At 40.2% G+C, this 18,367-nt stretch overlaps 1 protein-coding gene across 4 annotated transcripts in view; it reads left to right on the top strand.

The window, feature by feature from the left end:
* lnx1 (ligand of numb-protein X 1) overlaps positions 1-18,367 on the top strand; it is a 107,414-nt gene that overhangs the window by 35,359 nt on the left and 53,688 nt on the right. For 2 of the 4 annotated variants that reach the window (XM_041792378.1, XM_041792377.1), the window contains exon 1: positions 6,832-6,945. The exons of the other annotated variants lie outside the window; for them this stretch is intronic. In XM_041792378.1, the coding sequence (XP_041648312.1) occupies positions 6,854-6,945 (92 nt within the window). In that variant the 5' untranslated portion in view covers positions 6,832-6,853. Of the gene's footprint in view, positions 1-6,831; positions 6,946-18,367 lie in introns of those variants that run through there. 4 annotated transcript variants of the gene reach the window in all.

The following is an 18,367-nucleotide window of genomic DNA, read 5'->3' as shown; positions in this document are numbered from 1 at the left end:
ATGAGGATTTTTCCCATTTGTTGGAATGAATTAAAATGCTTTCAGGATTTTTAAAAGAAAAGTGGAAAAATAAATCAGTATAGAGTAAATGTACTAAAATCTTTTATATTTCATGGTACATCAGTTTGACGTAATGACAAGATGCTTGTGGAGGAAGACTGATCCTCATGTCCAGCTTTAGGACTGATGGACTGTGTTGTGAGGAGGGCATGACGTGACAGGCTAGTTTTTTTTTTGTTTTGTTTTGTTTTATTTTTTTATAAATCGTGTTATGGAAGCCGTCATTCTTAACAACACTATGACGGCGCAGGTCCTTACAACAAGACAAAGTATTGACAGGGTAATTATGGTGACATGAGTAAAAATCAGCGGTGACTTCAGCAGGCTTCTTTCACGTTAGCTGTTAGCCGCTAAGCTATCACTATGATGTCTAGCACTCAGGTTCGTCATGTCATCCAAGTGTGTCACTCTGGCGTGGTATATCTTACAAACGACTTGACTCCTGTATAAGTCTGTACCATCTTTAATGTTTTTTGAAGCCAAAACAAGTTCTCATACCTGCTATGAATGCAGCAGAAGCTGCACTGCTGGGTAGGCATGAGCAACCGGCTCGCCCAGACCAGAAGTCTCACGTGTTCTCATTGTCAAAGCAGAGGAGAAGAGGGAGGAGTCAACTGCTGCTGCCAGCTGGCGGTGCCTGCCGCCAATTAGTGGTCACGGTGAAATTACACCACAAACTACCACACCAACAAAGTAAATTATTATTTAAAAAATATCAATGCTGCATTTTAAAATATCGATACAGCATTACAGCATCGATACAGCCGCAAAATATTGTGATATATCAGTGTATCGATATTTTCTAACACCCCTGGTTGATATTTTTATATCAAGTGCCATAGCTTGTAACATGTTATACAAATAAGGGGTCTGAGGTTAACAAATCAGCATTTCAACATTAAAGCTAAACTCTGGCACATTATAGACCAATTAATAAACACAGTTTATTGATAATTAGACAACAAAAACAGGATAGATCATCTGAAAAGCTATAAACTTTTTAAAAGTCACCTTTTTGCCATATTAACAAACTAATATCTTCACAATACTTTTTATTGTTTTTTCTAATGTCAGGTTAGCTCTGGAAAGTCTTTATTTTTTGTGTGTTAAAGCAGTAAATGGGCTTCTCCAATGTGATGTGTTTTATATGAAACTACTTTTTTGAATTTAACATGTGAAACATAAGAAATTCAAATTTTCTTTTGGAGGACCCCCAATATCCTCTCACAAACTCCTCTCCCATGTTTAGTGTTGATACAGAGTCGTCAGCTGTAAAACTATTATGTAAACAAAACAGAGTTGTGTAGGAGGGCTGCAATTACAACAGATATCAATGTAAGTTTTTGCCTCATTTCCCCTCCCCACTGGTGCAAAATTGCACGCCACACTTCTCCTTCCCTAACTGCACTGTTTCAGTAAGTGCTGGTGGAGTGGAGCAGGCTGGCAGCAGCACTTTTTAACAGCTTTTCTCCCCATAATTTGGATAAAAATGGTGAAACCAGTGATATAGTAAGTATACATACAACTAGAAGTATACTTTTTATAAGACCTCCTAATTCAAGAATTGAGACCAGCTGATGGGGGCAAAGCTCCTTGAGTTTCACCTTTTAACAATGCCAAAGTAGCACAGAAATGCAGTTTCATTTGAGTCATGTACTGGAGAGAATTTAACACTAGTGTGACTTCATTATTGAAATGGTGTCTTTGAATGGTTTCCACAAGGTTAGTGGTGTCTGTGCACAAGCTGTAGAGCTAGTCTCTGAAAAATGCTTGCAGCTGATGATCCATTTCTGCTTTATTATCAGTTTGTGTGAGTTTGGTTTAGCTTCTTGCTCCTATACTTGCTGTATAGCATCAAGTTTCCATCTTTCTTTTGTTAAATGTTGTGAACCCCCAACCTTAAAGTTCAAACCCTGCATACAGGGCAAGAAAGGGATGATGTAGGACAGACACGGGCCTCAAACAGCCTTTAAATGCTCCTGTCATCTGCGTTCAGCGCTTTCAAATGAACACAGAGCCCTCCGTCAGCTCACACCTCTCCTCTGTCAGCCTTAAGTGCTTCCCATGAGCTCTGCACAGCCTATCAGAGCAGCTGGTGATGACAGACAAGCTAAACCTGTGTCATTACACAGCTGGGTTGAAAACCTCACTCTGATTGGTCAAGAATTGTGACATCTTCGGTCAGCTATTTCAGTCTAACAGATGTTAGAAACTATTATTCTTACTGTCTCAGTTCTGATCCAACATGATCGCTTATCCTAACCGAGTTTTTTATCAGTCAGATAGTAGTCCTGGAAATTATTGTTCATGTTTACTGTGACTGAAATAGAAATAAGGAGAAAATATCCCCGAAAAATAAAAAAGGAGGGCACAAAACATGAATCATCAATGGTAGTAAAGTTGACAAAATTGAAGACGACACATAAAGTAAACAAAGTGATTCATGCTTTAAGATCACCAACAGTAATACTCAGGTTTAAGGCTGCCAGGGTAGATTTTCAACCAAAACAAACACTCTCTTTGGACGCACCCTCATCTCCAAACTCCCCTTCTGCCTCCTCTCTTAACCCTCATGTTCCCCCCGCAGCAAGAGTGGCAGAGATGTGCTGATAAATTTCTGAATGTATGAATCTGCATCAGTTTCTGGTGCTCATACATGTCTCTCAGAGCAGTCTAGTGAGGCCAACAAAAGTTGGAATACTCTTAATTCATGCCAAACTGGATAAACTGAATTGTTTTTATTGTTGTAGAAAATTAAGAGAGGTCTGTGCACATTGAAGTTCATGTTAAAGGATCTATTTGGCGACAAGGCCAACATGTAAGGCAAGTCAAAGGAAGACCAGGAGGGCTCAGAATGCCACTTGTTTCCATATAAATCCTTGAACAGGAGCTTCCTAGTGTACAGATCTACTTTGCTTCTACTTTTTTTTGTGACTGGATCCTGTACCCGCCTTGTTATGTGCATCCTTTTTTTTACTTTGCCCTTATTTTTAATAGTCAAACAGGAGGAAATGTTTGCCATGTTGAGTATTATGGCTGTTTCAGAGTGGCCACAGCTCTATTTTTATTTCAGTGTGCATGGAGTAGAGAAGTGTTTCCTAACCATTTTTCCTTGAACCCCCCCTACATGTACCTAAGAAAAGCAGAGCCCCACCCGGGACCCAAGAGGGAAGAAAAAGTGACACTTTTCCATCAAAAATCAACATAGATTTTAATAGTTTCACTGATAAGCCCTAAAAAGGCTTATGCATGCTTTCCTTATTAAAAAAAATGTTTTTAACAACTTAACTGTTTTATCATGGTTTTAGTCAATATTTGCAAATCTAATTTTGGCAGCCTCAAAGTAGACGAACCTTGCCCCCCCCCCCCAATTCTTTTGTGCCCCTCCTGGGGGGTCCTGGACTCCAGGTTGGGAACCAATGGAGTAGAGCAGCACAGTGCCTCATGCACACTGCACATCTAAGACACCAAGTAGATTGAGAATGAAAGTCCAGCTTGTTTTTACTGTAAGCCACGTGCTTCTCTCAACCAAAAAGACGGGGAAATGATAAAAGAGCCATAATACATTGTTTAGCAGTTGCATATGTCCACATCAGTAGAATATGTCACAAGGAAGATAAACAGCATGCTAACCCTTTTTGTGCTTTTCAAAGTAAAAGCCCAGTTTGGCATATCTGCAGAGAAACTCTCCTTATTTTAACAGAATGCTTTTATTCTGAAATTTCCCCGTGCAGTTATACAATAAATCAAGTCCCTTGTAGGGAGATTTATCGAGGTCAGACTTATGAAGAAAGACGGGGCTTTGACAGCAGGGAGATACAGCCAGCATGCAGCACTCATGTGCCTGGTAGGAAATCCCAGAGCTGACACATGCAACAGCCATCATGCGATAGAAAGGCACCCAGTCTGAAACAGCCATTGCACTTAAAGTTTTAATGAAGGAATAAAACATACCCTGTTTCTGTTAAGACAGATCCTAGTAGATTTGCAAATTTAGTGCGGTCTGTGATGTGGCAAAAGCTGGCAATTAAACCCTGCTGCAGACCAATTAACCATACCAAGTTCACTTAAGACTCTAAAATGGCTTGTTGGAACATGAACCGACCTTGATGTGTTGTGTTTTTCATATTTGCATGTCTGCTTTTAATTATACCAGCATCGTTAGCCATGTCAAGCATGTTTTAAGACCACAGGCAGCAAGTCATGGTTCAGGAGGATTAAAATGCAAGCTCTCCTGAAGTGCACCAACAACACTCAACATAATTTTGGGCTGCAGTTGCGCCTCATTTTAAAACTGTTATTGCCTACAGCGATGAATGCAAACAGCATTATAGGCAATGGACAATTCTTGTTGTTGTCTGTCCATTTTGACATTGGACAGTGTATTTGGAGCAATGACGGACAAGAGACAACTAGTCTTTGTTTACTTCCAGGATTTTTACTGCAAGACATTCCAGCAATTTAGGGAGCATTTTCCTTGGTCAGCTTGTAAATGTCTCTATGTTAGCACAGACGTTATAATGCAACAATCGAAAAAAAAAAAGTCCATGATTCATACCAGGACAATCAGGCTATGGATGTGAAACCCTTTTAAACATCTGTATCAGCTAGGGCTGAATGATTTGGGAAAATAATCTAATTGTGATTTTTTTTTTACCTAGTTTTGCGATTGTTATTTGAGATGCAGTTATTTCTGTAGTACCTCATCTGTATCCTTTTATGTATTTTCCAACAAACACAAGCAATAAGTCATTCTTTACCATAAACACAATATTAGATTAAACGAGGGCTGAACGATTTTGAAAAAAAAAATCTAATTCTGATGATTTTTACTTATATTGCAAAATGGATATAAATTGTTGTATTAACCACCTGAGATATGGGATTATTTTTATTTTCTCCCACTTATTTGGGATGAATACATTCTGATACGTTTAAATATCAGTCTTGTTGTTACGCAGATTTTTTTTGGACATTTTCCTCCAAAAGCCCAGAAATCCCATAATTTAAAAATAAAAGTCTTTGAAAATTCTTAAACATATATTTAAAGTATCTCATGAAAAGTCCTCAAATTTTTCAGTAAAATTTCCTCATAAAGCTTGAAAATTCCAATAAAAATTTCCCCAACAATTCCATGCAAATTCCTACAAATTGCAAGCAAATGTCCCAAATATTAAAGTAATTTCCTCCCTAAATTTATTGGCATATTCTAGAAATTATCAAAAACACTCTCCAAAATTCCATGAAAATGATGGAAACGACCCAAACCCCCTAAATAAACAAAATGAACAATGCAAATATCAATAGTGTGGATGCGCAGCATCACCACTAATTACTTACGATTATCGATTATTAGACACTATGAATCGATTCAGAATCTTCCACCTCCACATCACGATGCATCTAAGAATAGATTATTTCTCCCACCTCTAAAAGTGATTGATAATTCAGACCAGTTAGAGGTGTGAAAATGCCCTTAAACATTGGTTTTGGTGCTGATTTTCACAACTGTTGCATCTCAATTTTTCATAAACATACAAATGATGTTATTTTATTGTTTTTTTTATTGGTGGATTGCAGAACTGCTGTTGTTTTGACTTTTAATTCTTTATTAGTGTTTTTTACACCACAACACTAAGTCAAATTCTTGTTTGGGTGAAAGTACTTCACCAAAACCCTCAGTGCTGATTCTGGCTCTCCTTTATCTGTTTCTCTCTCCCTGTTAAACCTTAAATTCAATCAAAGTATGAATGGCAGACTGCATGAATGAATAGTGCATTTATTTCAAACCTTCTTATTTCCTTTCTCTCTGCTGTCACTGGGAATGAAAAGCGCCCGTCACAGAGGGAACATTGATTTGCTGGTGTGTTTTGGTCATGCTCTGTCTCTTTTTTTCTCCGTTTTCCACACATGTAGGCAGATTCTTTGGAGCGATCAGACCAATCTGCTGCACAGGGAGCAGTCCATCACTGGAGGGGAGGGGTGAGGGTTCGGAGGTAGCACCCCCCCCCCCACCCTGCTCTCCATCCTCCCCTTCATGGACCAACATATGTGCAGGCGGGGGGAGGTGAATGCAGAGGTTGAACGTGTGTGTGTATATCTCTGAGAGTATATGCGTGTGATGAGGTTTTAGCCAATCAGAGCAGGACCAGGTACCTCTCCCCCGTCCTGCCTTTGTTTGGTCTGCTCCGTCTCCCCCCTCAGTGGTTTCTGCTGCAGTATAAGTCACAGCCTGCGCGCACACGCACCAACCAAGGGAGACAGACAAGCACACACACGCATACGAGCGCAAATCCTCTTACAACTCGCCAGTGCCCAGAGCAGATTACCAGGCTGCACATCTCAAATTGTATTCCAAATGTGCCACCTTTGCACGGCTCTCCTTCCTCTTCTTGCACTTTCTCCTCTTCCTCCGGACTTCTCCTCTGCACCTGCTCCTTCTGCTTCTTCTTCCTCCTCCTCCTCCTTCTCTGCTCCGTCTTCAACCTCTGGCAGCCAGCCCGTTTGCCTCTGCAGCTGAGATGACCACGCAGCCAGCCTGAGGCAGAGGAGGAACGTGCCCCGCTCGCGCTCATAGAGGTAGAAAGAAAGACAGAAAAAAAGAAGCTGTAAAGGTAGGAAGTGAAGGATTATTTCTGTGTGAGAGTGCCTCCGGAGAAGAAAAAAAAGGAGCGGGGGGTCAGCACGGCCAGGTTCGAAGAATTGGAGGTGGAGGAGGAGGAGGGGGAGGAGGGGGGAATAGAAGAGGAGAGAGCTTCAGCGCAGAGGGGAGAAAAAGAGCCGAGTGTTGACCATGAAGGCTCTGTTGCTGCTGGTGCTGCCCTGGCTCAGCCCGGCCAACTACACTGACAATTTGGGCAACCTGCACATCCTCTACTCTGAGCTGTGAGTACCACAACAGTCAGCATCCTCTGCATCCCTCCACTAACATCCCCCCATCGTCATCATCATCTCTCCCTCCATGTCCATCTCAGAGTGTTACTGTGCACGTCTGTCACTTTTACCAGCCGCTGATTGTTGTTTTCAAGCAGAAAATCCACGTGTAACTACTCATGTTTACATTTTGGCATCAGTTGAAGAATGAAAGTGCTCATCCATGGTGTTATAAGCTAGTGTTTGGCAGCATTACTACTAAAACTGCTTACTATACAAGATTTCTCCCACTAAAAAGTTACTTTTTACTTGTAGCTGCTTAATTACATTATAACAGATGAAAATGAATTTACTGTGTCTATTAGGCAGTGGTTAAGACCTCCTGAGGGTGACATATGACAAAAAACACTGAAACATTTACCACACGTGATAAAACTAGGGCTATATAGTTGTCAAAAACAGAGACGATGTTGTTTAAACTAACAATTTATCCATGGCAGATGCAGATGTTTCCTTATCTTCCTTTCTTTTGATACAACGCTTCCACAGTGCCAATTTTTCCCTCATTTTGACCACAAAACAGATCATGATTTTGTCCTGCAGATCACTGCTTCTAACCAATAATAAATCCATTCTCTGAATCAGCTGTTAAGTGTGCTAAATGTAAGTTTTGAAATGATGTAACACAACAGTGAAACAGCTGACATCGGTTCATGCCCACATGCAGATGGCCAGTGTTTGTAAACAGGGTCCATATCGACTGTTCTGATGTTTAACTGATGCATCTGTACATCCCTAGACAAACCAGCAGACACATGTAGCATCTAATTTATCTTGTTTTCATGTTTATGAGAAGCCAAAATAACAACTGAAATCAAAACCTGATTAGTTACCAGGCATTTTACTGTGTTACAGTCCGAGGAAAGGAGTGAAGAAGCAGTAATAACCCCCTTTTCTCTTAGGAGCCCCTCCTGCTTTTATCTAGAAAAGCTAAATGCCAAAAAGTGACATTGCTGTCAAAAATTGATACAGATGTCAATTTTTCACTGATAAAACCTTAAAAGATAGGCATATGCATGTTTTCTAACCCAGAAACCTTTGAAAAAGCATTTCAATGGGTTTTCGATGATTGATGTTAATATTCAATAATCTAATTTTGACAGTCTTAGCGCAGACAAATCCTTAGGGGGTCCTGGACTCCTGGTTGGGAACCAATGTGGTACTTTTGCCTTACCAAAGTTGCCACATGTTGGTTAGCCAACAAGATGGTATTGTATATATCGGCAGCTGTAAATATTGATCTATATCTGCTGTCGATATCGGCCTAAATTGGCTGTATATTTCAGCTTATATCAGCTGTAAATATCAGCTAAGATTAGCTGTAAATACTGGCTAATATCAGCTTTAAATATCAGCTTTTATCACTTGTAAATATCTGCTTCTATCGCCTGTAAACAGGCGATAGAAGCTTAAATCGACCGTAAATATTGGCTTGTATCAGCTTTTTCCTGACTGTAGATATTTGCTTTTATCAGCTGTCAATATCAGCTTATATCTGCTATAGTTGTCAGCGTATATCAGCGGCAAATAACGGCTTAAATCAGCTATAAATATCAGCTTGTATCAGCTTTACATATCGGCTTATATCAACTGTAAACACCAACTTATATCGACTGCAAATATCAGCTTATATTAACTGTAAATATCAGCTTATATCATCTGTAAATACTTGCTTATAAAGGCTATAGATATAAGCTTATATCCATTGTAAATACTGGGATGTGTGAAAGAATTTGTGCAGTTTTAGCCAGGATATAAAGACCTAAATCAGCTTTAGTATTTTTCTTTTTTCATCCTTAGTCTGTGAACTTTAACATTTGTTTAAACAACTGACATTTTAGGCCTGAACATCATTTTTATATATTTGTATTGACCTTAGTATTGGCTGAAGTTAATTTGTGAACATTGGCGCATCTGATTTTGGCAGTAATGCAAAATTGTGCATCCCTACCTTTGAATGTATGGACTCTACTGTCATACAGTCTTATTTAGACACACAGGAGAACCTTGATTTCTCTTTAATATACCCAAAATCTGACAATCAATGAATGAATCTGGCAAGAATGTTTTGCTTTTATGTTGAACTTGTACCATGCATCTAAAAAAGCTTCATAATGGTGATATTTCCACAAAGTAAATGCTTTCCTCACTGATGAATTACCTAGCGACCTGCCGACATAGACACAGCTGTGGTTTCTTTCTGAGGTGCGCAGCTAAGTGCTTAAAAAGTCTCTTTTGTTGTGACTGAAAGGATAGGACAGTTTTTTTTTTCTAGTGACAGCTTACTATTATGAAAGAGTGTAACACATTGCTTGAATTATAAAAGCAACACCTTACATAACTATATACAACCAAAAACTAATATGAATGTGTGACCACTCCTCTTACCCTAACACTGATTACAGGATCATAGAAAAGCTTCCAGCTGCCTTGCAGGCAGCAGGTCGAGGTTTGTGCTGTCCAGGACTGTTTGGATGCTCCAGCACTGCAGCATGGCATCTCTCTCTCTCTTTCTCTCTCCCTCTCTCACTCTATCTTTCTATCTCTCTCTCTCTCTCTCTCTCTCTCTCTCTCTCTCTCTCTCTCTCTCTCTCTCTCTCTCTCTCTCTCTCTCTCTCTCTCCCTCTCTCTCGGCAGCATGTGTGAGTGCGTCTGTATTGATTCGAGTGAAATGTCAGCACGCTTTTTGCTCACAGTTGTAGGCTTTTTGCACCGTGCGTGTGCTTTTGTGTGAATGCTTCCCCACTAAGCATATGGACGTTTGTTTCCACAGTGCGTTTGTTGTGCACTCTCACCTCAGCGTTAAAAATTCATAGCCTGCTTCTCTCATGGCAGCTGTTTCGTATAGAGTCTGCCATCCTTTATGTGGTAATAAATGGCCATAAAACAGACCAGTAAAGGCATACTCAGTTGGTGCCTGTTTACAAAACACTTTCCTGTATTTCGTCAGTATTTCATCAATATTTCATCAGTGTTTGCATCAGTTTAACCAGACAGATGGACAGCACGTCGCCGTTTATTTTTGACACCATGTGCATCAACAGTAGGGTGGCAGCCATCAATTATTCTCCTGACTTGCTAGTCTGGTGACTATTTCTCTATATCTTGGGAGGAAAATGTTGAAAATAGTCTAAAATGATTGACTTGGTTCAGATTTGCTCACAGAAAAATTGTTGCTTTTCCCAAGGTGCTTGTGTATATTTTGAAATAGAGGTAAAAATCAGAGAAAATCAACTACTTTTGCATGCTTTTGAGCATGTTTCTTCCAGTGCTGACAGAAAGCATCTTCAGTATTTTGAATGGAAAGCAACCTCTAAACTGGTTTGTCAGCATTGCGCCTAAGATTTATGTATTAATCACATCATATTTCTTATATTTCTGCTGTTTTTTTGGATTAAATACAAAGAGTAAAGCCTGCTTTCTGCAGAAGAGCTTAAGGCAACATCTTTATTTGGTCTATAGGATCAAACCAGCAATTATTCGGCATTTTCCTTGAGAACTAGCTTTACTGAGTGTGTAGTTATCAAATATATGGTGTGGATGTGGAGTAATACACTCATCATTTCATCAGAAATGAAGAAAAAGTCCCGACTACGTCACTCTCGCCGCTCTTGGCTCCTCTCCCTCTGAATGTTGTTCTCGGCTCTGTATTGGCCCTCAGACTCTCTTTGTGTGGGACGTTAATGTCGTCTATATTCAGCAGCTCCGTGTGAAGCCAGAGCTCTCTGATCCCCGAGCCGGGCTCTACGCTCGTCTCTCCAGCCTGCCGGAAATGTCCCATTATCCTGCATGAATACATGGAACAATAGAGCGCCTCGCAAATCCCTCATTTCATTGTACGCTCTCTCACTGAGCGGGGCTTTGGCTCCTGCAGACACCAACAGCCTGTACTGCACGGCGGTGGATGCCAAAGAGGAGCAGAGAGAGTGAAGAAGAAGGGCAAAGTAGGCAAATTGGATGGAAGAAAAGAGGCAGAGGAGATGAAATCCTATATTCAGAGAGAATGGGTGAAGGAGAAGCAGGCAGTAAGGATGGAAATGAAGTGGATGAGGAGCTCAGAGACGAGAGGGGAGGGAAGATGAGAGGAGACAGGAGGGGAGAAGGTCACTTCCTATGCCTGCCCTCCATCTGGCCATACCATAGACTGCATAAGCATTGGACATTTAGCAACTTTGACATCCTCTGTTGGTATGTTTCCTGCCTTTTGAAGCTTTAAAGTTGGCACCCTGACTTCTGCCATGCTGTTGTATTTTGGTTGGTGCGGGAGAGAATAAAAGGTTCAAACATGCCAAGTTATCACAGCTAATTAGTCTTTGTTTTTGACCATTTCAGCTGGATTTAAGGTACCATTGTGTTTCCAGCAGAATTAGACTCTATTTTGATAGTTTCTGATCACAGTTGTGGATTTTTTTTTTTGAATAAAGAGCCTGTAGTTATGGTAAATATTTACAATAAGGTTAGCATAGTTAATTCTCTACAAACACTCCTCAGGACAACCCAATTTTAATCACGATTCACAGGCTACAGTCTGATCTACTGATGATTCATGAACATAGAGGATGATTTGTTCTGATTCAGTGTAAATTGATTCAGCTCTGCCGTCTCAAAAGATAAGATTTGTGTGCTGCTAGGATTGGGTGGTCTTTATTTTTAATGCCATCATACCCTCCCCGAATTTTACAGAGGTATACAGTACTACCACCAGGTGTTCAAAAATAAGAATACAGAGGAAGTTGTTGGTGTGCACGTGCAAGCACAGCAAGCAAAGCATGCCTCAAGCGTTGTTTCATTTAATCCTTTGTCAAAATGCTCTAAGAATAACTGCATTTATAAGGCAAAGTTCAGGGGAGCGCTGGAAGTAATTTCTAGTTGAATCATTGTTCTTACACTTAATCAGAAAACTCAGCTTCATCAGGACAGAGGAGCAAGCAAAGTTTCTCCCTTTTCCTCTCCGTCTATGGCATATACGTGCATTCTCCTCTCTCTTTCCTCCCCCCTCCCTGATTTGATATGAAAATGATAATCGACTAATACAAAATATGATCCTTGAATATGAAGTAATGTTCCATGTGCTTCTAAACAGATGTGATAGGAATTTATTATTACTGTTGTGCTTCAATTGTGAGCTCCTTCCAGCCGTGGTTTCCCTTCACCGGAAGTTTATAAAAACATTACAAAATACTTGAGCTCCTAAAATACCACAAAGTACCACTAAAAGGGGTAAAGATAAGTTTAAAATGTAGTAAAAAGTTTAATCATATAAAAACTCAGATGGTTTTTATTGTGTCTGGCATCGCTGCTGCGGCGGTTATTAGTAAATGTTAGCATTTCTCATCACTGATCTACACTCAGAAAGAGGAATTGAAGTGTTTTGTTACACTCACATTGCCCTGTATCACATTACAGCCACTGGTGCGCAATAAACAGTTCAGCTTTAACAGTCTGACAGAGAAGACCATGCGCTGGTGCCAGCCCTGTGCATGCTGTGCAGCGCCATGGCGCTTGAGGATACATGTATCGATGTATACAAGCGTTCATTGTTTGTCAGATTATCATGAGCAGGTGTTTTTTTTAATGCATCTTCAAACACAGGCAGTGGTTCTGCAGGTGGAAATGGAAATATACTGTCAATGCATTTGTTGCAAAAATGTGCACATTACACAGCACTGTCTTCATGACTAATTTAAGCAATACTGTAACTATTTTTAAAACCCCAGGTGCTGCTGTACATAATCACTTTTCTCCAAAGCATAAAGACAAGCAGGCAATTGGAAAGGTTTCATTCCCTCATATTAAGGCCCCGTCCACACAGAGTCGAAAACGATATATTTCCGTTTTGTTTTACAAACGTTTCCCGTGAACACGGGATCGTTTCAGGAAATGTCCGCATAAGCAAGAACCACTGAAATGCTGTAGTATATATGCCAAGCCTGTAAGTGGTGCTGTAACTCTGCCATGGAAATACACCAAAAAGAAAGAAGATTATGAAGCATGTGTATAAAGATTTTGCTGTAAGAGCCATAATAAGCTCAGTAGCTTCTGCAGCACAAACACCTGTAATCCACCGTTGTTGTTTTGGTTTGACCCGTGCATGCTGCTAAATTGTATGTATGACATAATTGTCTTATGAAAGATGCAGTTGGCTTTTCACATGGAGACGAAATGGTAGGCATTTACAGATTTGTTCACTCTGGGACCCAGTTTCAAAGAGTATCGTGTACAGTCACCCAAAATGCTGCTTTCATGTGGATGAAACACCAATACAACAAAAAAATGTGCGTACACTCCTGAATTCGTCTCCGTATGCACAGATCTGTGTTAATTTTGGCAGCTATTTTTAATTTTAGTCTTAGTTTTAGTCTTTAAATGAAATGCATTTTAGTTTTATTCATATTTTAGTCTTCTATCCTTTTTAGTTTTAGTCTAGTTTTAGTCGACAAAAACTCAAATCATTTTAGTCTAGTTTTAGTCCATAAAAAGTCCTCACATTTTAGCCTTTACTTCTAGTCCAAGCATTTATTTTCTTGCCTAAATCTGGTACCAAATCATGGTAGTGTGTTCTCTGCACTCTGCTAAACCTGGGGTCCCTGCTTTCTACAGCTGAGAGGCAGAACAGATACAGATGCATTGTTTTTCGACAGATTTACCCACAATGCATAAGTATCATGGATTTTGAATGTCAGATGAAAACTACATTACATTTTAGTCCAGTTTTAGTCATCGCAGATCTATTTTTGTTCGTCTTAGTCTAGTTTTTGTCATGGAAAAAAAGGTTTAGTAGACAAAATTAACACTGGGGCCTAATACTGATTACTGCTGTACATGGCGGCTGCATGGTGGCGCAGGGGTTAGCGCTGTTGCCAGCAAGAAGGTCCCTGGTTTGCTTCCTGATCAGGGCCTCTCTGTGTGGAGTTTGCATGTTCTCCCCGTGCATCCGTGGGTTCTATCCGGGTTCTCCGTCTTCTCCCACAAGTCCAGGGTGTACCCTGCCTCTCGCCCAATGACAGCGATACAGAAAATGGATGGATATTCTACATGGCAGCCTTCGCCGTCAGTGTGTGAATATGGAGAAAATAAATGAATAAGCATGACCTGTGATGTAAAAAATGCTGTACAAGCTCCAGTCCATTTGTCATTTCCTGGTTAACTAGAGGTTGGTTACCTGTTAACTTTGCCTTGTATTGTGGATCTTACCATAAAGTATTATCAGAAAATGTAAAGGATCCAATTTTTTTAATGCAGTCACACTCACACTTACATTTTAGTGTGACGACTTTCCTTTAGACACCAAACTCTCCCCCATCTTTACGCCTCCTCTGCCTGCTGACACTAATACGGGCTCACCTGGCTGCTGTTTCTGCTCCAGCAGAGACACATCTGACAGAAAGTCTCCGCCGAAGTAAACAGGGTGACCTGCTTCTCACTGCCTCATGAATAAATGAACACATCCATAATGCATCGGCTCTTTTATGAATGTGTATTTACACATACATCATGCAAACGTCAATTATACACAGTCTAACGTGTTTTAGTGTTTATTCTTATGTATATTTGTTTCATGTGAGGTCTTTAGTGTAATATGAGATTAATGCATTCCCATGTTTCTGTATGAGCACGTTAGCGTGTCCTCTACATGTGTCCTTGCAGCCCATGTGTGATTTTTGCTCACACTTTGTCCACCCATGCGTATATCCGCTCCCACAGCTGACTCACTGAATCTGCTTCATACACTAAACCCCATGCAAAGGAAAATAATTACGCTGATTTGGTGTTATCTCTCTTTAGGGAGCTGTAGAAGTTGTTGAAGGGAAGAAGCAGCCTGATTTTTATCTCTCTACCCTCGGCCTTTGGTGTATTTCTGGCCTGTTTGATACAGTGAGACAGCCTCGCAACAGATCACGGATTAATATTTAATCCAAACAAAAGTCTAATTAGTGAAGCAGGCCCCACACTTGAAGCATCCACGTGGCTAAAGAGAGCACAGCATTTGACTTGAGATAGCCTGAGCTTTAAAAATAAAAGTGACTTGCATTGTTCGGCGAGAGAGTGCATGGCAGTGGAGTGGCCTTAATCCTGTTAGAAAGCGTCCATGCTGAAGGCGTCCGGAGCAAGCGAGCATGTTGATCAAACACCTCGCAGATGAGGCCTGAAAAGGACGGAAGCTAAAGCTAATCATAGTGTTTAAGGCGGCCCAGAAATGAACACAGATTAATCATTAATGCTCTGCAGCACTGCTCTGTGGTTATCAGGGGGGGGCCATGTGGGCAGGGGGAGGCAAGGTCTAATTTGTGTGTGTGTGCAATAAGGAGAGAAGACATCACAATCTAGATGCTCTCCTGTGTGTGCGCTGCGGTTTTATTGGCTGCTGCTGATGGAGTAAAGCGGCGGTAACTAGATTACATTTCATCACAGAGAAACATGTACTCTCCCCGTGCATTGTTAGCCAATATATTCTGTATACAAGCCTATGCACGCCTGTCTATGAAAGAGGCAGCCACTCTCACTTTTCCCACGCAATAAAAACTCACTGTAGTAATCACTTAAATGGAAACGAATCAGAATTGAGGGAGGAGGATGAGTGGAGAGAGGAAACAGGATAAATATGTGGTGGTCACACGGGGGGGAGCTGGAGGCTGCTCCTGTCAACAGTATGGATAAAGACAAATGGTGTGCCACGGCTCTCCAGCCAGGCAGAAAAACACCACGTCCGCCATGTCTGCCCCTGCTTTCTCTCCCTGTCATGTCATAATCAGCAGAAAGCTCACTGTCACAGCAGTAGAAACACTCAAACACGCACTCCGACTGCCTGGCTGTCGATACGGCTCACTCTGAGGAAAATATGATCATCTCAGTACAAACGGCGCCTCAAACTGGGCGTGCTGGATGTCATCAATGTGGCAGCTGTACCTATCTACACAGCCAACCTTTAGGGCTTTAAAGGAAGCAAACGCAGAATGACAAAAGCTGTGGTTCTTTGAATATCCACAGGGGTCTGTCTCATGCTGTGATTCAGTCTCCATAGAGCTCCATGTCCAACTCTACAGCATTGTTTGTCCTCTATTTCAAAATAGCACTTAATACTGAGTTAGCAAACTCTTGTAGTTTACTTGTACCTTATTGTTAATGTTACTTTCTTTCCCTAAATGGATGTTATCTTAACCAGTATTACTCAACCCTGCTCAACCAAAGAGCCAAATTGTTGAAAATACCTTTGCAAGAGCCACAATCTAAGTGATGAAAAGTGGCAAAAACGACTTGACGTAGCAATAAAAATAAGTTAGAAATGGCAAAAAGGGTCAGAAAGCAACAAAAATGGGGAGAAAAGGTGGAACAAGAGCCAGAAAGTAGCAGAAACGGGTGAGAGGTTACAAAAAAATGAGTTACAGGTGGCAAAAAATTGTCCAAAAGTGGCAAAACACGGCAAAAAAAATGAGTGAAAAGTGACTAAAATTGGCAAAAAGCAGTCAAGAGTGGACAAAAAGGGGCAAACAATAGAAAACAAGTGGTATTAAATGGCAAAAGGATGCTTAAATGTGCAAGAAATGGGATAAAAGTTGGCTAGAAGAAGTGGCAAAAATGGGCAAAAAATAGGAAACTAGTGGTATTTAATAGCAAAAGGATGCTAAAATGGGCAAAAATGTAATATAAGAGGCTAGAAGTGCCAAAAATTGGCAAAAAATAAGAAAACTAGTGGTGTTTAATAGCAAAAGGATGATAAAATGGGCAAAAAATGGAATATAAGAGGCTAGAAGAAGTGCCAAAAATGGGCAAAAAATAGGAAACTAGTGGTATTTAATAGTAAATGTAGCTTTAATGGGCGAAAAGTGGCAAAAAAACGGTGAAAAGGCAAAAATGGGATAAAAGTGGCAACAAGAAGTTGAAAAAATAGGAAAAAATCTGTATTTAATGACAAAAGGTAGCTTAAATACGTGAAATATAGCAAAAAATGTAAAAAGCAGCAAAACAGTTTCCCTTTTTTAAGGTTTTCTGGGGGAGTAATATTTTAAATTTAGACATAAAAGAGCCACAGATAATCACAAAAGAGCCACACGTTGAGTATCACTGATCTAAATGTTCTGATTTCTTTCCTTCGTCACACGTCTGTTTATCCATGAATCAGTAATTATGGGCACTATTTTTTGGATCAGTTTTTTACATGGATGTCAACTTGGAAAACAACTTTATGAAACTTCCAGGGATGCTTTCAGTGCCATTTTCTGACTTAAATTTCCCTCTGCTCTTCATGCTAACATGCATCACTGAGAAAGAGCTTACAGCCTCCTGTGCTTTGGAGAGCTTTCTGAATAACAGGCCTAATACAGTACAAGTCTCTGCCAGAGTGCTTTTATTGTGAAATGCTAGACCTCAGGATCCCATGGCTCCTCCGTGCAGTACTCCCGGCCCTTGAAAAGGGAATCAGCATCCTAGCTGATCCTAGCTTCCTGATTCATAACACATTCCCATTCCACAAAGAAGTGCTTTTTTCAGGATCTACTCTAGTCTGCTGTGCAACAAGGAGCTCTCGTTTATTTAACATTAACATGCTTATTAGGATTTGCAATTAGGAAAGCCTTAAACAAAGACAGCATTTGGGCTTAAATATAAAATAATCTCATATGAATGAAACTTGTGAACTCGATTATAAAAAAATGTATCAGAAACTGGAATAGTCTGATCATCAGTCTAAATGTTCACTGTTGGAGTGCAGGTCTTAAAAGTGAAACAGGTGTTGGATCTTTTTATTGTCAGTTCAATATTAGCAAGTAGATCCCTAAATGACAGACTTTGTTGGCTGTTAGCCTGCATGTTTGACTCGTTCCTAAAGTGCCTCACTTTTAGTAGACTTTGAAAAAGTCTGGTAATTTTTCCTGTACCTAGGGATCTTAGAATCAAGGGCAAATCTAAACACTTTTATCTGATGAAGTAAGGGCTGAACAATTTGGGAAAATAATCTAATTGCGACCCCCCCCTCCCCAGTATTGCAATTTTTACCAACAAACACGAGCAATAAATCATTCTATATTATAACCAAGAAAAGAGAACTATCTGTGATGATTTTGACTCGTGTTGCAAGTTGGATAGAAATTGATGTATTGAAGGGAGTTATAATTTTTATGTCATTCTCATATTTGGTTAGAAAAACTGCCTGTGGATGACTGGATGATGTGTAGTGCATAACATCTGTGCTGCCAAAAAAGTTCTAAACTGCTATTTTGACACAAATTTCAGGTTACAGAAGTATAGCTCTGTCTGGGATTTGAAAATTGCAGCAGGCCATATTGCGATATGATCTTATTTTCAATTAACTGCCCAGCCCTAGATGAAATTTGCATGGGCTGAGTGTCTACAACTCAAAATACGTCCTTGTCTTGGA

This window comes from Cheilinus undulatus, linkage group 7, assembly GCF_018320785.1.
Source record: "Cheilinus undulatus linkage group 7, ASM1832078v1, whole genome shotgun sequence".
Lineage (NCBI taxonomy): Eukaryota > Metazoa > Chordata > Actinopteri > Labriformes > Labridae > Cheilinus > Cheilinus undulatus.
This window is presented reverse-complemented; position numbering and strand designations above follow the sequence as displayed.